Below are 22,723 nucleotides of genomic sequence, written 5' to 3' on the forward strand. Positions count from 1 at the left end.
CTCTCAGGCTCTAGAGCGCAGGCTCAGTAGTTGTGGCGCATGGGCTTCATTGCTCCACGGCACGTGGGATCTTCCCAGACCAGGGAAGATCGAACCTGTGTCCCCTGCATTGGCAGGTGGATTCTTAACCACTGTGCCACCAGAGAAGTCCCTTTGCACATTTTGAAATCAGGTAATTGGATTTGTTGTTGTTGAGTTGTAGGAGTTCTTTGTATATTCTGGGTCTTAACCCTTTATCAGATATGTGACTTATATTTTCTCCCGTTCTGTAGGAGGCCTTTTTACTCTGTTTGTTGTATCCTTTGTTGCTACACGTGTCCCTACTGTCAACCAGAAGACAATATTCCCAATGACTCTGAAGCCCCCATATACCCTGTTCCTCCCTTGACATAAGCAACCACTAGCCTTTCCTTACTTTTCTTACTTGTCCCACATATGCATCATCTCTAAACAATATATCTTATATTTTTAGAACTTATATAAATGGAATCATACTGGATGTATTTTTCTGTAACCTGTTGCTTTAGTTCCATATTACATTTGTGACATGCATCCGAGTGTGGTACATCTAGCTGGAGTTTATTCATTTTTATTGCTGAATGGTTTTCCATCATATGACTGCAACATAGTTTGTTTATTCACCTGTTAATGGACACCTGGGTTTTTTCTGGCTTTTGCTTATTATAAACAATGCTGCCTGTGAACGACCTGTACGTGTAATCTGGGGTATTTGTGAAGGACCTTCTCTAGGGTGTGCCCAAGAGTGACCTTGTTAGGCCATAAATATGTACATCTTTAATTCTACTAGATAACACCAAATTGTTTTCCAGAGTGGCTGTACAAGTTTGTGTAGCACCACAGTGTACGAGTTCCTGCTACTCCATATCAATGCCGACACCTGCTATTGTCTGACTTCTTAATTTCTATCAGTCAGTGGATGGGAATAAAAAGATATATCACTGTGGCTTTAATCTGCATTTCCAAAGACCCTCTGTTCTAACTTGCCAGGGAATAAAGTCTGGTCTTCTTTATGAGGTGGGGTAAAGATGTGAGCATCTAGCAGCTTCATATATATAAAGCTGATATATATATAATTGAAATATATGTGATCTAGCAGCCTCTTGCACAGGTGTCCAAGCTCCCATGCTTAAGCCAGAGTCTCTCATTATGTTGGAAAGGGCTATGGTATCCGTGGTTTTACCCCTCTTTTCCTCTCCTTTCATTCTTGCCAGAGCCTTGTGTCTATTTTACTAATTTCAAAGAACCAACTTTTGGTTTTACTGATCTTTGTTTTTTCTATTTCATTAATTTCTGCTGTCTTTGTGATTTCCTTCCTTCTACTTTCTTTGGGTTTATTCTACTGTGGTTTTTCTAACTTCCTGGGTTGGGGCTCAGCTTACTTTTTTAAGGCTATACATTAACTCTTAAGTACTGCTTGAGCTACACTCCACACGTTTTCAAATGTCGCGTTTTCATTGTTGTTCAGTTCTAACATTTTTTTAGATTTTCATTATATTTCTTTTTGGACCAATCAGTTATTGGGAAGTGTATTTTTAAATTTAAATTTGTAAATTTAAATTTTCAAACATATGGGAGGACTTAATTTTAGCTTTATTATCCATTTATGATCTTATTCTATTGCAGTTTGAGAACATGCTCTGTATGATACCCATTCTTCTAGCATTTGCTGAGATTTGTTTTGTGGCTGCGAACATGGTGGGTTTTATTAAGTGTTCAAGGTGAACTTGAAGTGTGTAGTCTCTACTTTGGGGATGTCTGTTAATCAAGTGTGTTCAATTTGTGCTATATTCTTCCTATTTTTGTCTGCTTGAGCTACCAATTGGAGTGAGAGGTAGTGTGATTTACTGTGGTGAATTTACTAATTTATTAATTTTTCCTTTTACTGCTACTTTTTTTTTTTTTTTTTTTTGCGGTACACGGGCCTCTCACTGCTGCGGCCTCTCCCGTTGCGGAGCACAGGCTCCGGACGCGCAGGCTCAGCGGCCATGGCTCACGGGCCCAGCCGCTCCGCGGCATGTGGGATCTTCCCGGACCGGGGCACGAACCTGCGTCCCCTTCATCGGCAGGCGGACTCTCAACCACTGAGCCACCAGGGAAGCCCACTGCTACTTTTTTGTTTGATGTACGTTTGAGGCTCTGTCATTAGGCAGCTACACACACATTCAGAATGGTTAATGCTTCTGAATGGATTATTTCTTTAATCATTGGGCAGCAACCCCTTTTATTCCTAATAATGATTTGTGCCCTGAGTACTTTGTCTGATGTTAGTTCCTCTCCACTAACTTCCTTTTGAATGGTATTCGCTGGGTATGTCTGTTTCCATTTGTATCAATTAGGGTTTGGTGGCAGACCACAGAACCATTCTAGCTTTGTAAGTTGAAAAAAAAAACAAAAGGATTTATTATCAGGTAGGGACGGCTTGCACAATCTTGGGAAGAGATGGAGGAACACCTCCTAACCCTCCAAATTGCCACTTGTCCTGGATCAGGAACAAATCCTAACCTCAAAACTCAGCTAAGGGACTTCCCTGGTGGTGCAGTGCTTAAGAATCGCCTGCCAATGCACGGGACACGGGTTCGAGCCCTGGTCCGGGAAGATCCCACGTGCCGCGGAGCAACTAAGCCCGTGCGCCACAACTACTGAGCCTGTGCTCTAGAGCCTGTGAGCCACGACTACTGAGCCCATGGGCCACAACTACTGAGCCCACATGCCTAGAGCCCGTGCTCCACAACAAGAGAAGCCACCGCAATGAGAAGCCTGCACATCGTAACGAAGAGTAGCCCCCACTCGCCGCAACTAGAGAAAGCCTGTGCGCAGCAACGAAGACCCAACACAGCCAAAAATAAATTAAAAAAAAAACAACTCAGAGAAAACGCCGTCTATCTCCCGTCCCCCAGATGAGAGACCAAGCACCTCGTGTCCATGCATCTCTTCAACCACCAGCTGCCTCTCTGCTGGCCAATGCACCCTTGGACCACCTCCAGTCTGGAGCTCTCAGCCAGCCACACCCTCCTAGCGCTTACTCATCATTTCCGCTGGGGCCAAGGGCCTGGGCCCAGCAAGCACTAATCAGGCAGCACCTTCTCCCCGACCTGTCCCTTCTTCCGCAACGGATGCCATCGCCCAACTGGCCACCCAAGCCAGAACCCAGGGGTCACCTTGACTCTCACTCCACCCGTCCCCTCCCCCAGAGTCTGAGGTACCCCCCGCATGACTTTCTTCTATTCTCTCTAGTGCATCTGGGATTTCAGGCCTCAGCACGTCTGGCCTGGGTTGCGTCAAGCGGTGTGCTCCTTCGTCTATGTCTCTCTATCTCTTTACCTGTGATCCATCCATCCATCTATCTATCATCATCACCAGTCTATCATCTCTCTTTATTATCTATCAGTCATCGATCACTTCTACCTCTTTATGATCAATGTATCCATCACCTATTATCTATTTTTTGAGGCGAAATTCACATAACACAAAATTAACCCTTTTAAAGTGCACAATTTGTTGGTAGTTAGCATACTGACAGTATTGTGCAACCATCACCTCTGTAGTTCCAGAACATTCTCATTACCCCAAAAGGAAACCTTGACCCCATTCAGCAGTCACTATCCAGCCCCTGGCACCCACTGGTCTGCTTTCTTTGTCAAGCTGAATAATACTCCATTGTACGGACAGACCACATTTTGCTTGTCCATTCATCTGTTGATGGACATTCGAGTTGTTTCCACTTTTGGTTACCATCAATAGTACTGTTAATAATGTTCATGTATGAGGTTTTTTAAAAAAAATTTATTATTTTTGGCTGCATTGGGTCTTCGTTGCTGCGCGCGGGCTTTCTCTAGTTACGGCGAGTGGGGGCTACTCTTTGTCGTGGTGCACAGGCTTCTCATTGCGGTGGCTTCTCTTGTTGCAGAGCACGGGCTCTAGGCGCGTGGGCTTCATCGGTTGTGGCACGCGGGCTCAGTAGTTGTGGCTCGTGGGCCCTAGAGCGCAGGCTCAGTAGTTGTGGCGCATGGGCTTAGTTGCTTCGTGGCATGTGGGATCTTCCCGGATCAGGGCTCGAACCCGTGTCCCCTGCATTGGCAGGCAGATTCTTAACCACTGCGCCACCAGGGAAGCCCCATGTATAAGGTTTTGATTGAACATCTATTTTCCATTCTCTTGGGTCTACGTCTCCGAGTGGAATTGCTGGGTCACACGGGAACTCTGCCTAGCTTTCCAGGACCTGCCACACTGCTCCCCACGATGGCTGCCCCACCTCTGTCCCAGCAGCAGTGCGTGAGCCAAGCACAGTGCTCTTGCCTCCCTCCAAGCAACCCTCCACGCAGCCTCCTTTAAGCATGAATTCCATGTTGTTTCCATCCTGCTGAAAACCCTTCAGTGGCTTCTCACTGCTTCTGAAGGCCAGGCTCTGGAAGTGAGGCCCCTCCCTCCCCCCTGCATCTTGCTCCTGATTTACCCCTGGGCCTCGGCACAAGCGTTCCCCCCTCCTAGAAGGTCTAGAAGCACTGTGTCCCCACTGCTCCTTGCCTGGCTGGCTCAGGACTCTTCCTCCTCCGTGTCCCCTGCCAGCCCATTTGGCAGCTCACTGGTTTTCTCTCAGCATCTCTCTTGGAGCTCGTCACGGGTGGACTGGACCTCGGTCCTCTCCTCTCCACCCTGGCACAAGGTCGGGCTGGGTCCAGAGTCCCCTTCCGGCTCAGCCGTCCTTTTCGAGAGATGTTGCTGATGCCGCCTGCCCACGGCTGTGTCTGCCGGAGAACGCACAGGGCAGCATCTTCGGCTGGGGGTGGGATCAAGGCTCCTCCCCCCCCCACAGGCCACTGCTGCCCGTCCCGCCTCTCCCCCAAGCCCCGACGGACAAAGACGCTGGGAGGCAGGGCTGCACTTTCCACAGGAGGTTTTTACTGAGGAACTGAGGGAGGTTCCCCGACCCGAGGGCTGAGGGCCCGAAAGGCACACGGCGGCGCGGTGGCGGGGTCTCCCCCTCGGGTGGGGGCAGTCTTTGCAGAGACAGCTTCCCCACTGACCCCTCTTTGGCACTGAACTGGCAGCCCCAGCGTCCCCGCCCCCACCCACGCCCTGGTGGTTGGCAGTGTAGGCCGGTGGGGTAGCGGGCTGGCTGGGGGCCCAGGCCACCTCTCCCGCTAGCAGGGTGCTCATGTTGAAGATGGAGAGGGCTGCAAAGGGGAATCCAATAAATTAGCTTGAAGGAGAGAGGGCTAGGGACGGAGGCGGACGGGGACTACATTCTTGTCATTGCTCGGTAGGAAATGTTGTGCAATTCTTTCTCCCGAGGGCTCTTTGGGATGACTGGTGGGGAGAAGGGGCACAGATGACGGGCCCTGCCTCATCGCAGGGCCCACTTGGCCGTTTTTATGGCAGTGAGGGTGTTCCGGGGGACGGGAGCCCCGGCGGGCCACTGGGATGATGGCAATAGAGAGATGGACCGTCTGTGATGTCTCCAAGGGACCGCAGAGGAGGGAATGGGGGGACTCCAGACTTAGGAGGCGCTGCCCCGCAAACACCAAGGCTCCTGGGCACAGGCTGGTGCTGTGAGCGGGGCCGCGCCTCTGGCCCCTCTCCCCTTCTACTTGCCCAGGTCCCAGTCTGGTGGGGCTGGGAAGTGGGCACGGGTTTCGCTGGCTGTCCTCTGGGAGGCCTGGGAGGACAGCAAAGCATGCAGGGTGGGCCCGCAGCGGGGCGGTGGGGGGGAAGGCTCGGTGGGCAGGCGCTCCGTTTCCTTCACGTGATCCGAGGGCTTGGTGTGGGGCGTGGGCCAAGGGCTAAGAGCCAGGGCCGTCTGTCAGGTGGCAGCGGCCTGCAGGACTCCAGGGCCTTGGCCCAGGATCTGGCAGAGCTCCTGGAGGCGCCGCTGCATCTTGGGGATGCCCGCCAGCTGCTGCTCAAGCCGCTGCTTTTCCTCAGTCAGGCTCAGGCGGGCGGCCGAGTCCAGCTTCTCGAACTTCCAGCCACCCTCCCCGTCGAACTGTAGTAGGTGTGTGTGGTACTTCCTGTCCCAGGAGAGGGAGAGGGAGGTTGTTTGGCAGCACCGCCCCCTCCCCAGCTGCAAAGCCACGGGCGCGTCGCTCGCCAGAAGTGAGGGCACCTACCACAGGGAGGGTCGGTGGGTGATGGAAAGCAGGGCAATGCCTGCATCCTTGGCCGCCTGGAAGATCTTGCCTTCCACGTCGATGCTCACGGCACTGGTACATTCATCCAGGAGGGCGTACTTGGGCCTTGGGGGTGGGGGCTGAGTGGGTGAGCCTGTGGACCCTCCAACAGCCCCAACAGCCCGGGCTGGCCCCAGCCCCCAGTGGGGGCGGGAAGCCTGATCTGCGTGCTGACCCCCTGTCCTTTCGATCCCATCCCTGCTGGGCCCTGGGGGGGCAGGGCAAGGCCTCCTGGTGGCGCTGCCCTCCCCGCTTAAGGGGCTCCCGGGGAGCACAGATGCCGAGCAGGCTCCTGGGAGCACCCAGGCAGCACCCTTGTCTCTGCCGCTGGCTCGGAGGCCCTCCAGTGCCCGAGGGAGCCCAGCCACTCAGGACAGAGTGGCTCACCTGTGGTAGAACATGCGGGCCATGCCAACTCTCTGCTTCTCGCCCCCGGACAGAACGTCCTTCCAGTCACACACGGCCTCCCAACCTGGCAGGAGACAAAGGTCGCTGTTCAGTTCAACAAGGGCCGGGCAGCACGGGCAGAGGGCCCGGGCCCAGGCGCAGTGGCTGTGGTGGGAGCGGCCGGGCCACCAACAATAGCGGAACACAGCAGCGCACGTGACTCGGAGAAAGGCTGTCCGCTGGGGATGTGTGCTCTGGGTACCTGTCCGTCTGTGGGGACACCGGAATAGTTCAAAAGAGTTGGGAGCAGAATTACATCCCCTCCAAGAAAAGACACATGGGAGTCCTCACCCGCAGGACATGAGAATGCCACTGCACTTGGAGACGGGGTCTTTACAGAGGTGACCGAGTTAAAGTGAGGTCACGGGGGTGGGTCCTCATCCGACGGGACTGGTGTCCTTATAAAAAGGGGACATTTGGAGACGCAGACACGCACAGAGGAGAGACGGCGTGAAGACACAAGGAGCAGACGGCAACTACAAGCCCAGGAGAGAGGCCTGGAACAGACCCTCCCTCGCGGTCCCCAGAAGGAACTGCCCCTGCCCACACCTCTGGATCTTGGCCTCCCGGCCTGCACAACTGGGAGACGATACGTTTCTGTCATTTGCCCCACCCAATCTGTGGCGCCAGCGAACTCACACAGGACCTAATGGGGTGCTAATGAAGTGCCAGTGGGCATCAAACAGTCATGGCAGAGCCCCAAGGATGGCTGCGATGGGCTCTCCAGAAGGCTTCTCACCCACAAGCGCCAGGCCTGTGCATCTCTGCTTGGTGGAGCACGTCAGCCAGGCTCAGGAGGCGAGTGGGTGATCCATCAGAGATGCCTCCTCGCCTGCTCCCTCCACTGCCTTTCCAGAAAACTAGAGGTTTTGGCAGGGCACGTGGCCACACACAAAAAAGACAAAATCCCCCAGCTTGCTTTGATGAGAGGTTTAACCACAGGACTGAATTCTGGCCAATGGGGTATAAGTGTAAGTGGCAGCTTCTGGAACTTTCTTTAAAGGAACTTCCTTTAAATCACTCCATGATTTGCACCCCCACCCCGCCCCTGCCACTTTCTCCACCCTATGGCCTGGGATATGATGTGATGCCGGAGCAGCCACCTTGGACCGTGAGGTGACCTTGGGAAAGGAAGCCACATACAGCAGAGTGACCTGGGGGCCTTTGTGGAGTGGGGCTCGGCCTCAGGGGCCCCAGGCACTCAGGGGTGTGTGCAGCCCAGGAGGAGGGGTACACTCCCAGGGCGAGCGAAAGAGGCCCGACCAAGCCAGGGGGAAGCTGGGGATGAAGCTTTGCAGGGACCGTGGCGACCAGGGCAGGCCCGGGAGGAACAGCCCCACTGAATCCACTGCCTGTGGCCCCCTTTCTGCACAGGTGATGACACCTGGGAGGGACTCTCATGAGTCACCCGCCATGTCCTGCAGAGCCCCCATGGGTCCTCAAAGGCGCTCTTTCATTTACTGCCGGCACTGAGGTTGAGACTGGTACCTGGCCCCTTCTACAGGTGGAAAGGATCTCAAGAGGTCAGGTTTTGCTCAAGGTCAAGCTGCCCCTTGGTAGCCTAGGCAGGACTCGGACCTCTGCCACTCAGCTTTCAGTATAAAAATCCAAACTCTGGCAGCTGGGCCGCAATCTCCTCTTCCGCCCCTCTGGGCACGATAGGCAATTAAAGACCAACCTGAGAAGTCCCCAAGCGATGCGTTCTCTGGCCATCGGCCTGTCCCTCCCTCCTGCGGTCTCTTCCCAGGGGACACACCTCCCAGGCTCGAGCCAGACACGTGGGTGGGCAGGCGTCCCCTCCACCTCTGCTCCGCACGCTCCAGGCTGCCCTGCCCACACCCGTGCTCTGCCCTCTCGCTGAAATGCATAACTGACCTGTCGCTTCCCTGCCTGGCCCAAGAGGCCCTGCCTGCCACGGAGCCCAGAGCCTGGAGAGGGTGCCCCGTTGGATGGCCCCCACCAGGCCCGGCTCCCTTCCCGAGTGCAGTGCACTCGGGCGGTCCGGGGCCGCGCGCTTCCTGTCGGTCCTCCCCAGGGGGCGGGGCTCCCCAGGCCACGTAGCACTTCGGACTCGCGAACGTTGGCTGGGGCAGTCCCTCGGGGACTATCCCTCGGGGGCCAGGAGGGAGGCACGGGCAGGGGCAGCAGCAGGTTCCCCGCTGAGCCTTGGACAAAGGACGATGGATCGGCGGCGTCCCGCGTGGCGCTGACGCGTGGGCTGCCCCTCCCCCTACCTCCTTCCCGCTGCAGGATGTGGTGCAGGTGCACGATGTCCAGAATGGCTTCCAGGTGCTGCTCCGAAAAGCCCTTCCTTCGCATGTCCTCCACAGAGTCCGGGTAGATCACTTGGTCACGCAAAGAGCCCACAGACATGTAGGGCCTGCGGGAGAGCCGCGTGTCCGCCGAGGGAAGGGCGGCCTGGCTTCCCTGCCGATGCCCTGCTCCCGAGCAGGCTCCGCACGGGCCCTGCCTGCCCGAGGGGGGCTGACTGGAAGGCCGCAGACACTGCCGCACAGCGTGCCGCGCCCACCCGCTCACACACGCACGCACACTCAGGTCGCACACACGCATCACGGCACACATGCAGGTACTCGCCCACACGCACCCCCAGCTGTGAAGCTGCTGGGCGGGCGGGGCGGGGCGGGGTGGCAGCACCTTGCCGTCCTCTGCCCAGGCCTCAGGCCCTGCCATCTCCGGGACGTCAGGTTCCGCAGGTCAGAAGGGGTGGGGGCGGACCTGGGGACCCTGGCTCTCTCCCTCTTCCCCCCCCACCCCCGCCCAGCCGCCGGTGGCCCCATCACCCCACCGCTCACCTCTGGGGGACGTAGAACATGCGCTGGGGTGGGGGCTTGTAGAGCACGCCACCATAGGTGGGCCAGAGACCGCCCAGGATACGGAACAGAGAGCTCTTGCCGCAGCCGTTGGGGCCCGTGATGAGCAGGTGCATGCCCTCTTCCACCTGTAGAGGCAGCGGCCGTGGAAGCCGGCCCGGGCCTCCCTCCCCTTACCCATGGCCTGCCTGACAGCCTCGGAGAGGCCCCCGCACCCAGCACATGCCATCCTCCATCTCTTGGTGAGGAATGGCAGGGCCCCGAGGGTGAGCTCTGGTATCCGGAGCCCTAACCGGCTGCCTGTTTCAGGCACTGCCTTGTCCCCAGAGAGCAGGGGGCCAGCAGGAGGAGGGCCTGTTCTGCCACAGTCCAGCAAACGGGTACGCGCCCCAGAAGGTCAACGGCAGCTGCAGCCCGCTTCACCTGGAAGCCAAGCGTCAAGCGCCTGAGGCCCGCCATGAGCCGATTACATCATGTCCACTGGTGTTCTGGAAACACCTGCTATAGGAAAAAGGCCGCCCAAGCAGGCGGGGAGCGTGCAGATGGCAGGGAGCCCGCCGTCCTCGGGGTGGGGGAGAGCATGAGGCACCGAGTCAAGGCACGCGGGGTACAGCTTCCGCTGCCCCCCGCCATGTGTGACATCACAGCAACACTAAGGGCCTTCCAGCCAGTGCAGTCCTCGCGAGATCCCAGAGTGTGGCAGATACGCGCATCCATCTGGTTTATCTCGGTCAGTGCCATGGGTTGAGCCGTGTCCCCTCAAAGAGTCCTGTGTTTGAGTCCTAACTCCCAGGACCTCAGAATGTGGCCTTACTTGGAAATAGAGTCTTTGCGGATATAATGAAATTTAGATAAGGAGTGGGGTGGGCCCCTAATCCAGTGTGACCTGGTGTCCTTATAAATAGGAGACATTTGGACACAGAGACACGTGCACAGGGAGAGTGCCATGTGAAGATGGAGGCAGGGACTTCCCTGGTGGCGCAGTGGTTAAGAGTCCGCCTGCCAATGAAGGGAACAGGGGTTCGAGCCCTGGTCGGGGAAGATGCCACATGCTGCGGAGCAACTAAGCCCGTGCGCCACAACTCCTGAGCCCAAGTACCATAACTACTGAGCCCGCACGCCTAGAGTTGGTGCTCCACAACAAGAGAAGCCACCGCAATGAGAAGCCCACGCACGGCAACGAAGAGTAGCCCCCGCTCGCAGCAACTGGAGAAAAGCCCGCGCGCAGCAACAAAGACCCAACGCGGCCCAGAAAAAAAAAAAAAAAGATGAAGGCAAAACACCAGAAGCCGGGAGAGGCCTAGACACCCTGATGTGAACTTCTGTTGGCTGAGCCCCTCGTTTGCTGTTCCTCCTTCGTTAGACTGTAAACTCCCCCGGGCAGGGCCCAGGCCTACCTCCGTGCAAATGTGGGAGGGCTGGTCGGTCAGGGCCCGGCTCCTCTGTGTGCCTGGCTCCAGGGGAGCTGCGTGGCCCCAGCCAGCTCCACGGCTGCCTCCCTTGTCTCCTTCCGTGCATCTCTCCGACCGCCCCCAACATCTCCCAGCCCCGGACCCAGCTCCACCAGCGGCTCTGCCACGACAGAGCTCTTGCTCAGCCCCTGGTCACCCGTTCCTCGCCTGACCTTGCTCCCTAACCAGCCACGCCCCTGCTCACCATGGCCTCTGAGCTTTGCCCAGCTGGGCTTCCACTGGGCCTGCCTGGAAGCCATTCACCCTGCATAAACTGGCCGTCAGTGGCAGCCCCACACCCCAAGGGTGACTACTGCCAGGGGTGATGGGGATCACACCACTGGCCTGCGTCCAGCTTCCAGCTGGCTCTCAGGCCCCCTCTCAGCAGATCAAGGAAAGGAGCTCTAGGCACTGGCCCTTCCTGCCTATTCCCTGCCTGGCCGTGGCTTCCGCTGCCCTGGCTCCTCAGCGGGGCACGCGTGGCCCCTGCAGGACCTGGGCCTGAAGCCCCTGGCTCCTCGTCCCTGCCCTGGGTGAAGCTTCATGTGACCTCTACTCCCCCAGGGATGCAGACCTCTACTCTGCCTTTCCTGTGGCCCTCGCTGGACCCGGGACAGCCATCTAACCATGGATCTTTTCTCTTTTTTTTTAAAGTTTAATTTGGCCACACTGGGCGGCATGTGGGATCTTAGTTCCCTGACCAGGGATCAAACCTGCACCCTTTGGCAGTGGAAGCGTGGAGTCTTAATCGCTGGACCACCAGGGAAGTCCCAAATCCGGGATCTCTGTAACGCTTTGGGGTTCCCCTGATTTACCTGTGGTTTACAGTGTCCAGCCTGGAGCTCAGGGAACATTAGTTGAATGAATGAATGAATGAATGACTACTGCACCCAGGACTCCCCTTCACTCTATCACTCCCTGACCCTGTCCAAAGCTCTGGCTGGGGACACAGGTCACTGGTGGACGTCTGCCCCCAGGGCATCCTCTCACAGACAGCTTGCGTAATGGCTGAGAGCCCTCCCAGTGGGCCAGGCTGCACCCGGCACACACCCGCCCTGGGGGCCTCTCACAGCAAATCTGTGGGACCTCAAGCCCGGGTCAGTGGAAGAGAATCTCTTTCATCACAGCTGGAATTGGACCAGAGTCCCCAAGTCCTGGGCTACTCAGGGATAGGGGCGGGCGTGGGGTGCTGCCAACGACAGGGCCAGGAACCTTCGGGTGACTCCAGCCCAGCCCTCTCAATCAGCTCTGACTCCACTGCCCCAGAACTAATAGTCAGTCAGAGACACGCTGGTCTTTCACCTTGAGCTTAGCCTGCCTGCCATGTAGACCTGGGGTCAATGGCTACTGGCAGTGCGGGCAGGCTGGCCAGGCTGGATGCTGAGGGCTGAGGTGGGTGCAGAAGGCCAGGCCCCGGGCCCCAGAGCTGGGCTCGGCCCCGCCCGTGCTGCCAGGTTGGGGCTCCCCTCCGCCCTTCGACCTACCCTGATGTTGAGGCTGGCCACCACTACCTCCCCCGTGGGCGTGACGATGGGGATGTTCTCACACACGATCCCCTGCTCCACATCCACCACTTGGCCTGGAGAGAGAACGCGAGGAAGGGAGAGAGGGAGCAGAGCTCTCCCGCCACCTGCCGCTGGGCGCCATGGACCCCCACCCGCGACGGCACGCCACTGTGTGGCCCAGGGGCCCTTGGGAATACAGTGCGGCTGCCCACCAGCTGACTACAGCCCCCTTGCTGTGCTCTGGGCGGCGGAGGGGCAAAGCCGGTTCCCTGGCCTCTGGAGCCCAAGCGTGGCGTCCGCCCCTGCAGCCCCTCAATGCCACACCACCTGAAAGGCGGCTGCGACGCCTGGGGCCTCTTCCCCAGCGCCCCAGCCCCTACTGGAGCTGCGCCCCCCTCTCTCGCAAAGGGAAACCCTGACCGGGGCACCTGGAAGGGACTGGGCACGTGAGCACGGTGGCCAGCGGCGGCCGCTCTGAGAGGGAGGGCTGTGGGGGCCGCAACGTGCCCAGGAAGCCCTCTGTGGGGCGCCGGGCAGCCTGCTGTGGGAGGGCCGGGACCAGGGCGGCCTCTTTGGGGAGGGCTCCCTTACCTCGGATCTGCAGGGACCCCTCCACACGGACACCAGACCTCACCATGGCCCCGGACCCTGCCTGAGTGTCCTCTGGCTCCCCGGGCCTCTTGAAACGGCAGTGCTGGACGTCTTCAAATACCTGGAACATCTCGTGGACCCGGGCTGTGTAGCCAGCCAACTCTGTGACCTGCAGGGAGGGCGACCGTGGCTCAGCCCCCACCAGTGGGGGCGGGGAGGGAGGGGAGATGGTAGGGGCGGGGGCTGGGCGGGGGGTTACCTCCTTGTAGGACACCATGACCCGCTCGATGGCGTCCGCGGCAGCTGTGAGGAGGTTGCGGGCGATGGTGAAGGCTTCCGTGCGCTCGCTCACCAGCTCCTCCTCTTTCGCCTCCAGGGCCGCCTTCTTCGCCACCTCCGAGTCTGCGGAGCACAGTGGGGTGGGGAGTGGCGAGGACAGTGGAAAATCATAACTGACCCACTGGGGGAGAGAGCAAGTCTGTCCAGCCAATGGTGCTCGGACAACCGGGCATCCACATGCAGAAGAAGGACCCCTACCGCACACCACACACAGAAACTCACTCAGAGTGCAGCACCGCAGCGGCCTGCACGGAAGAGCTAAGACCACACAACTCTTCGAAGAAAGCAGGGGTAAACCTTCGTGCCCTGGGATTAGGTGTGGCTCCTTAAATACGACACCAGAAAGCACAAGTGACAAAAGCAAAACAGGTAAGGGAGCTTTGACAAAAGTAAAAAGTTTTGGGCACCAAAGTAAGTCATCCAGAAGGTGAAAACACAACCTACAGACTAGAAGAAAATACCTGCAGATCATATATCTGCTAAGGGCCCAGGTCCCAGGCCCCAGAATACGGAAAGAACTTCTTCAATTCAACAATAAAGAGACAAACGACTCAATTAAACAATGGGCAAAGGATCTGAATAAACATTTCCTCTGCAAGATATACAAATGGCCAAGAAGCATACGAAAAGATGCTTATTGGTCACCAGGGAAATACAAAATCAAAACTGCAATGAGACACCACTTCACGCTCACTAGGATGTGGATACAGCTGAAAAGACAGTAAAAGTGCTGGTGAGGAAGCGGAGCAGCTGGCGCCATGAGACACCGCTGGTGGGGATGAACGACGCGCAGCTGCTGCGGAAGACAAGTTTGGCAGTTCGTCCAAATGTTAAACAGAGAGTTACCGAATGCCCCAGCAATTCCACTCCTAGGTGTACATATATCCAAGAGTGAAGACAGAGGTCCACACAAAAAATGATACATGGGTATGTGTAGCAGTTATTCCTAAGAGCCGAAAGATGGAAACAACCCAAACGTCTACCGATGCATGAGTGGATAAACACGATGTGGTAACTATGTACATACAATGGAACATTATTCAGCCATAAGAAGGAATAAAGTACTGATTAATCCTAAAGCGTGGATGAAACGTAAAAACATGATGCTAAGTAAAAGAAGCCAGATACACAAGGCCACATATTGTGTGATTCCATTTATATGAAATGTCCGGAAGACGCAAGCCCATGGCAACAGGAAGATTAGCGGTCGCTGGGGGCTGCCAGGTGGGGTGGGAAGTGACCACTAATGGGTCCGGGCTTTCTTGTTGGGGTGGTGACAATGTTCTAGACTTAGATAGTGGTGATGGTTGCACAACTTTTGTACGGTACGTTAATTACGCCTCAATAATGCAGATGTCGTGTCCTGTACTACAACGGCAGCCCCTCCCGAGCCTCTCAAACAGGAATATCCCCTTTCAGACCTCCGGTCTACCCCGTGTCGCCTTCATCTCTCCCCTTGCTGCCGTATTCTGTGGCCGTCCTCAATGCTACTATTTCTCCCTGAGAGCCTGCTCCTGTCTTGACTTGCTTTGTTCTTTTCTGTCTCAGCTGAGACCCCATGGTCACTCACTTCAACCCTTTCTTGTCAATGGCCTTGACTCCCTTGACCGTTGGACCCCCTAGAGGGGCAATGTTTTTACACAAGGAATGTTCTGGAAATGGTGATGGGGAGCAAGGGGGAGGCCAACTCTGAGGGCTAACTATCCAGGGGCATAAATGGATCTGAGGTTGAAGCCTCAAGAATGTGATGGTGGGGGTGGGCTGGGAAGGGCCAGGCAGTCAGGGCAGGGCAGCTGCAGTGTGGGGTGGATAGGGCCAGACAGCTGGCTAGAGCATCAGGAGTCCAGGGAACTGGCGGGGCAGGGGAGTGGTGATTCTGACAGTCTAAGGTCCCTAGGCAGGGGGGACACAAACCCTCCTCCCCGGACATCCTGAGAGCTGCAAAGGGACTGCGCACAAAGGGAAAGGGTCTCCGCGGGGGCCCTGGCAACAGGGGGCCCCTCCCTGGAGACAGCACAGCCCTCCGCAGCTTTCCTCGGAGCCTTGGGGGCTAAGATGAGCAGCCCAGAGCCAGACACCTGACAGCTCTTCCCGGCCAGGCCGCCATGCCGGCAGGCCAGAAAGGCAAAGGTGGCTACATCTTTCCCTGGGGATAATTGCTGGCCTCCTCACCCGGTTCCCAGCGCTCTCAGTCTCCAGTTACTGGGGACACAGCAGGGACAAAACAGACAAACCTCTGGCCTCCTTGAGTTTAAAGTGGCAGAGCCTCTATAAGGCAGCCGCAGACGTGGAGCAGACGGGCCGTTCAGCACTTTGAAGAGCAGCGAGGCAGGGGAGGGGGAGAGAAAGGCAGGGTGGTGGTCTCACCTAGAGGGTGCCTGTGAGCAAAGCTCCCATAGAGGGAGGGAGGGGCCACAGGGTGGCAGAGGAAAGAGCATTCCTGGCAGAGCCAGGAGGAGCAAAGGGCCTGAGGCAGAAGCAGGCCAGTGAGACAAGCGGAGTGAGCCAGGGGGATGGGAGCGGTCCACATGTTCACAGGTGACTGGCTATAAGGGCCATGAGGGTGGGGACAGGAGCTCAGGACTCTGAATCACCCACAAAGCCCGACACAGCAGAGGCGCCAAAAAGTCCTAGGCCTTCAGAGGAGGGAGAGGCCTCGGGGACTAGACAGGCTGAGCTGTGCCCTGTGCCAGCTTCAGAGGGAAGCGGCCACAGGCATTTCCTCACAGAAACCACGGCTGGGTTTCCTCCTGGGTCCGTTCCCATGCTCCTGGCCTAAATCAAGGCCACCCTTAGTGTAGGTCCATTGGTGGAAGCAACTACCCCCTCAATTAGATCTTTCCTCTTGGGGGTCACCCAGAGAGGGACAGACAGCTGAGGGTATGGAAGCCCCAAGGGAGAGACACCAATAGGGAGAGAATCAGAGAGACTTCTGGTTCTGAAACACGCACTTCAGGCTCTCCCTCTTTACATATATCTGGAAACCCTCTTACTACCAAACTGCATAAAATATAATACCTTTTAAATCAGAGCTGTGCTTGCAGGAAAGCAAGGGAAATTCCCAGGAGTGAGAAGAGAAGCCAGTAGCCAGGTGCTCCTGTGACATCCCCAGAGACGGAGAAGATAGGGCTCTAGGTGCAAGGACCAAAAGGTCTCCTCTAAGAATTTGTAATTATGTGTCTGGGCTGCAAATTAATATCACCTGCAAGTGCGGGGACCCCTCCTCCCCCAAGCAGAGAAGTTAACATGAAAGTGGCCTCCAACTGGTTCATTACTGGGCAGCCGCTTGGCTAAAACTAAAGCAAATGTGCGCAGGGGAATCCTACCCTCTAGTTAGGCTGCAGAACCCACAACGACCACAAGCAAAGAAGACCGGCAGACGGAAGATAAAGCTGGCTTAGACCCCCAAGAATTCAGACAACCGAATAGCTGCCCAGAAACCATGGAACGAGCATGATTAATATGGTTGCCAGCAGAACTTTACAGAAATAGCCATTGAAATAAAAAACAATTCAAATTAGGGACTTCCCTGGCGGTTCAGTAGCTAAGGCTCTGTGCTTCCAATGCAGGGGGCACAGTTTCGATCCCTGGTCGGGGAGCTAAGATCCCTCATGCAGCGCAGTGTGGCCAAAAAAAAAGAAAATTCAAATTAGATGCAGCCGAAGAGAAAACTAGCAAATGTGTGAGCAGGAAAATCTGAGGAAAACTCCCAGCATTCAGCATAGACAGTGCTAGATGGGGAAAAGTGAAGAGAGACGGACAGTCACAAAGGAGTGAGAAGCCCAACACATCGTGAGAGTTCCAGAAGGAAAGAGTAAAAAGAATGAGAGAGGCAATATTTGAAAAGATAACAGCTGAGAACTTTCCAGAACGATGGAACAATCTGAGTATTCAACGGCCATACAACAAGTCTCAAGCAGAATAGACAGAAACACACAGGCAGACGCTTCCTAAAGAAACTGCAGAAAGAGAGAAAAGTCTAACCAGGGAGACCACGCAGCCTGCTGAGAGCGGTTAAGCTGGCAACAGATTTTCCAACGGAGGCGACGGGATGTTGTCAACGGGCTGAGAGAAACCGACCGTCCGTCTCAACTCCCTCACCCAACTGAACTTCAGTTCGGGGGTAGGGGGAGGATAAAATAAAGACATTTTCAGACAAGAAAATCATCTCGAAGCTCCATGATGAAAGCGTCACAGTAAGGACTTCTGAAGGACGGCTGTCTGAAGAAGGGTCACTGGGCCGCGGGGAAGGGCTGGGAAGCCAAGAAAGCAGAAACTCACAGGTGAATCTGAACACGCACCAACCGGATAAAGCAACGGCAAACCTGTTGCTGGGGACATCAGCACGTCAGGCGGGCTGGCCCTCCAGTCCACGTGTTCTAAGTAAGGGCCCAGAGGAGGAGGAGCTACAGATTAACCCAGACTGTTCTCAAGTAAGCACGTTAACCTTCGAAGGGCAACCATGAAAAGGCTGCAAAAAGAATGAATTCCTTGCAAACCAGTAGAGGAACAAAATGCGAATCCTTCCCAGTCCCCCCAAGGCCTTGGGGAAGGGGGCTCTACCCTCGACAACCTGCAAGAGCTATTGTAGGCGTGGGTGGGAAAGCCAAAGCCCAAGCCAGGAAGGGGCTCCCTCGATGTACTTCCCCACCCTCCCACTTCCAAGATGAGCCGAGGGCAGGGCCAGATGCGCAAGGGTGCACGCGCCTGGTGAAGGCTGTTCCTGACTTGCAGTCCCTGGGCTTGGCCAAGTGGGACCAAGAAGCATGAGATGCTGTAAAGGGGAGCCGCACACAGGGTAGCAGGCAGCGAGGAGCTCCGGGAGAGTGTGACCTGCCGGGTGCCCCCCGACCCCAGAAGTAGAAAAGTCAGGTGGGCTGGCTGAGCACTGGGGCCTCCCAAGCCTAGCCCAGCGGTGCAGGAGGACAGGCCCCCACTCACCTGACTCCGCGTGTCCGGTGGCAGTGATGATGGGGACTGCCACCATGAGCAGTCCCGAGGCGCTCCACACGTACTTCATGAGGAACTGCTCCAGCATGACGTACCACAGGCGTTCCAGCAGAATGAGGTTGATCTGCGAAGCCAGGTCCTGGTAGGAGTGCTGCAGCAGGGCCAGCTCCACCTGCAGGGATCGGGCACCGGAGACCCAGAGGCCTGGCGGTCAGTCCCACAGGGGCGACAGCGAGAGTCCCCAAGTGTCGCGCACACAGGCCATGCTGTATGCTGACCACGACAAGGTTGAGAGCCAGGGGTTAGGACTGGGCCACGTTTACAGGGGACAGGTCTCAAACTTGGGGGAGGTATGGGATCGACATCACAGCATTGGGGTACAGTGGCAGTGAAGGGGCTCACCCCCCCCACCTCCCGAGACCCACGCTCATCTCCTTTCCGTTACCTCTTCAGTTGGAGTGCTCACCACACCCCTCTCTTTGCCCTGGACAGCTTCTCGACATGGGCTGAGGGCAGCCACCTTGCCTGTTTCTTTGGGCAACTGCTGGGGGGCTACCCTGAACTAAGCGAAGGACAGCACAGGAAAGCAAAAGGCGGTTGTTGGTTTTGAAGAACTTGGTTCAATAACCTCTACCTGCTTAGGCCCCGCCTCCCTCTACTTTCCCACAGTTCCTCTGGGTGACACACTTGCACTGCATTCTCCCACCAGAACCTGCAGGGCACACTCCCAAGCCAGCTCGTGCAGGCATCGCCCTCAGTGGACAGCCCCACGCCCAAGCCAGCTGAGGACTCTGGCCCACCCGCTCAGCAGTGAGTGGGCCTCCCCTGCCCTCCCCCTCCTGCACTGGCCACTACCTGCCATCTCAGGAGAGGGACCTGTGCAGGGCCTGGAGAAGAGAGAGGAGGAGAGGGAGTGGGAGAGAAAGAGGCTCCCTGTGACAGCAGCAGTTAGATGGGCAGGGGGCTGGAGTGGTCAGGAAGCAGTCACAGCAAGGTGGCCACTGGGGCATAGATTTCTTGGTTGGGGGTGGGGCACATGCCCTAGCCCCGCCTTCCCACCCCTGACCGACAATAGCTGCCCAGCCTGGAACCGTTTCCTCTGCCAAGTGGTTTCACAGCTGACTCTCCATTTGATTCTCACCACGTCCCACTGTGTGTGTATTCTCATGTCCATTGCAGCCCAGATAGGCAAAGTGACCTGCCCCAGCTCACACAGCCTGGAGGTAATAAGAGGTATGGAATTTGGATCACATTGGCTGAGCCATTAGGAGGACCAAATTCTTGTAAACGATGCTTCATGCTTCCACTTATGAAGAAAGGTCTACCTAGGCACAAGCCAATAAGAGGTTGTGTGTGTTTGTATGTGCGTGTCTAAATAAGCCTCCTCGAGATCCCAGTAACAGCAGAATACCCTGCTGTCTGCCCTCCAGCCAGTCACCTCTGCCCTAGCCTGTTGATCTGAGCCTGGGCATGGGGACATCCGCCAATGGGACTGGGGTGAGCCACCTGCCTATACAGTAAGGGCAATCAACCCACCCATGAAGGCCCATCACTCCACACTGCTTTCAGGCCTTTGGCTGAGGCCTAAACAGACAGGCTGTGGACGCTCACAAGGTCCCTCCCGCCCTGGCTGGTGAATCCTCCCGGTGAGCATGCGATTTGCTGAAACTAGCCCAGAGGAAGTCCTTCAAGGAGCCAGTGATCTCTCTTCTACCCCCCACCACCCAGGTCTGCAGCACCGCTCAGTGGCTTTGCCTCAAGCCCATCTCCTGTTCCTGAAATGAGCACGCGGGCAATCCAGGCTCGTGCTGGGAGCTGGCAGGAGCTGACAATGTAGCTACGGGGAACGTGCCAAGTGCCTCACCCAAGGCCACGGCTGCCTGCCAAGGCCCTGAGGCCCAGAGGACAGGAGAGGAGGAGAGGGGGTTGCAGCTGCACACCAGGCACTTTTTCTCCTCATCTGGAGCCCAGCCCACACCCGGGATGCCCCCTATCTGCTCAGGAATAAACCCTTTTTAAAAATCAGAGACAAGCCTGCCTATCTGCCTGATGTGATGCGCAGCCAGTGAGACAAGGTCTGGGGCACAAGGCCACCTGACCCGGGGAGGACACATGGGCCTTCACGAGATGGATGCCATTGTGCCCCTCCCCCGAGAAACACTGGGAACTGAAACCAGAGTTGCAGAGAGCCTAGCCAGAGGCAGCCGCAACCCCAGGCGCGAGGAAGGGGAGGGGCCGAGGCGAGATAAAGGGAGCATTGGCCTGGAGTAACCTTTCCTAGGCTGGCCGTAGCTGGCCCGGCCCCCCACCCCCACCCGGCCTGCCGGGAAGCTGCACGACTGGGACCCAGGCGGAAGGGCGGCCACGCTGGGGGCTGGGTGGCCGCCGGGCAGGCAGGAAGTGCGTCCTGCCGCAGTGGCGGCCTGGGCCCAGCATCCTGGGCTGGGGCCTCGGGGAGGCGGCCAAGCCCACAGCCAGGCGGGCCTTCGGGCTCCAGATGGGGGAAGCCTTGACCTGGAGCGCTGAGCTCCACCACCGCTGCGGCCGGCACGCTGCGCGCTGCTCGTTAACCTCCGCTTGGGCTGAGTCATGCCCATAATGCCCGCCTGCCCAGCCGGCCAGCTGGGCCAGAGGCCAGCCTTCAAAGGGTCTGGGGGCCCAGGCATAAGGCCGCGTCCCCAGATGGCAGGAGCCTCCTCTCTGTTGGCTAGAAGAATGGGGCAACCAGGGAACTCTAGTCTCAAATCGCTAGGGTCCACAGCCCTAAGGCCAAGACAAGTGAGGTGGAGAAGAAGCAGAAGTGGCCCAGGGCAGTCCGCACCCAGCCTTCCTGCTTCTTCATTACTGTGCCATCTGAGCTGCCCAAGGCCCTGGTTGGCCCACACCTCTGGCATCAGCCATAGGCAGCCCTGGCTCTCCTGCCCCTGAGCCCCCAGCTACACACTTTCCGGTGCCCCAAGCTGCCCCACCTCGTGGCCCCCATAGAAGGCAATCTCCTCCGAGTTGGCCACCACCCGGGAGTGCATGTAGCGCAACTCCCCCTTCCGCCGCGCCTCCTCTGCCACCAGCTCCCCGAACTTGGGCGAGAAGGCTTGCAGCACGTTGGCCGTGAGGAACACCACAAGGCCAGCGATGGCCGAGGGCCAGGCTGTGCCGGCCCCGCGGGAGCGGGCCACTCGAACCAGGGTATAGGTGGTCACAGCCACGTCCAGGAGCGGCTTGGTCAGGTTGGAGTAGAGGTGGGCCACGGAGGCGGCAAAGGCCACCACATCCTCCGTCAGGGACTGGTCCGGGTTGCGGAGCCGCCCGTCCATGTTGCTGACCCGGTAGTAGGTCTGCTGGGAGAAGTAGAGGCTGTAGGCGTGGGCCACCAGCCGGCTGCGGAACGCCAGGGCCAGTCGGCCCTCTAGGTAGCGGATGGCACTGTTGACGAAGGTGGCGGGGAGCGCGATGAGGAGCCACTGCAGGAGCTGCCAGCCGAAGGCCCGGGGGTCCTTGCGCACGATGCAGCGGGCCAGCCGGCCGTCCAGGCGGGCCACATACACCGACAGGAAAGTCCGGCTCACCAGGGCGGCTGAGTGCAGCGCCAGCAGCCCCGTCTCCCGGCACAGGATCCTGGGGAAGAGCAGCCGCAGGAGCCGCAGGAGTCGCTGGAAGAACACCCGGTTGACACCGGCCTTGGCCGCTGCGCCCACCGTGGCCCCGGAAGCTTCCTGCGCGGACTCCCCAGCCGGCGTCTGAGGGCCCCTGGCCGGAGCCAGGCACTGCCGCACCAGGGGGTAGATTTTGTGGGCTCCATAGGCCGTGAGGGCTAGGACCACAGCTGTGCGCTTCAGCGTGGTCACCCGCGAGGGCCGGGGGGTCGAGAGCACCGTCATGTCACCTGGGCTGGACTCACGGGTCTGGGACTGGTGCCTGAGGCAGCAGAGGAGGCAGGTGGCTGGAAGGGTGGAGGCTCTGACCCCAGGCTCGTTGTCTAGGCAACTGGAAACCTCGCAGTGGTCCCAGATACTGTCGCTTTAGGCCACCCGGGTGGTGCTGGGCCCCCTGGTGCGGTGGGCTCAGGGGCCTCCAGGGTCGTGGCCTCTTCAGGCAGCCGAGGTGGAGGAACTTGTCAGTCCCCTGGCCCCTGGGGTCAGAGCCTCCAGAGGTCTCGGGCAGAGAGGGCGTCTTTTCCTCTCCACCTCCTCCTCCCCCGGGGCACGGGCGCGTGCGTCCGCTCCGCAGCCTGGCTGAAGCGACTGTGACTCCGCCACCCGCCGGGAATCCCCACCTACCCACCCACTCTCCCTCAGGGGGAACTCGGGGGAAGGGGAGGAGGCGGAGGAGGGGTGGGAGGCGGAGCCAGGGCGCGGGGCGCCCCACCCCGTTCTCGCCCCACGGCTGGGCCCCGCCCCCTCCCCGGACCACAGAGACGTGGG

The 22,723-nt window shown here is 57.8% G+C and overlaps 1 protein-coding gene across 2 annotated transcripts; it reads right to left on the reverse strand.

Annotated features, from left to right (window-relative positions):
* Positions 1-4,898: 4,898 nt before the first annotated feature.
* Positions 4,899-22,493, reverse strand: ABCD1 (ATP binding cassette subfamily D member 1). 2 transcript variants are annotated; one of them, XM_022565838.3, is made up of 11 exons: positions 21,272-22,493; positions 18,748-18,864; positions 18,294-18,474; positions 13,273-13,415; positions 13,014-13,182; positions 12,402-12,496; positions 9,449-9,594; positions 8,870-9,015; positions 6,576-6,660; positions 6,129-6,254; positions 4,899-6,029 (listed from the first exon to the last, which is right to left on the reverse strand). In XM_022565838.3, exons 1-11 carry the CDS (start codon positions 22,178-22,180, stop codon positions 5,822-5,824), a joined length of 2,325 nt encoding a protein of 774 aa, XP_022421546.2. In that variant the 5' UTR covers positions 22,181-22,493; the 3' UTR covers positions 4,899-5,821. The 2 variants fall into 2 exon arrangements, with proteins under 2 accessions (XP_022421546.2, XP_022421547.2); XM_022565839.3 differs by lacking the exon at positions 18,748-18,864 and having other exon boundaries at positions 21,272-22,490.
* Positions 22,494-22,723: the final 230 nt, after the last annotated feature.

The sequence above is a fragment of the Delphinapterus leucas genome, chromosome X (assembly GCF_059928025.1).
Source record: "Delphinapterus leucas isolate spDelLeu-1000000601 "Yukka" chromosome X, BTC_Dleu_Yukka2, whole genome shotgun sequence".
In the NCBI taxonomy this organism is placed as follows: domain Eukaryota; kingdom Metazoa; phylum Chordata; class Mammalia; order Artiodactyla; family Monodontidae; genus Delphinapterus; species Delphinapterus leucas.

What these genes read in the sequence shown, in the direction of transcription:
- ABCD1 (XM_022565838.3), bottom strand. Translation starts at nt 22,180, where the DNA reads ATGACGGTGCTCTCGACCCCCCGGCCCTCGCGGGTGACCACGCTGAAG. An exon ending in GCCCGCATGTTCTACCACAG is followed by an intron (nt 6,255 to 6,575) that starts GTGAGCCACTCT and finishes CCCACCCCCAAG; the next exon opens with GCCCAAGTACGCCCTCCTGG. An exon ending in ACCCACCGACCCTCCCTGTG is followed by an intron (nt 6,030 to 6,128) that starts GTAGGTGCCCTC and finishes CTCCTGGGACAG; the next exon opens with GAAGTACCACACACACCTAC.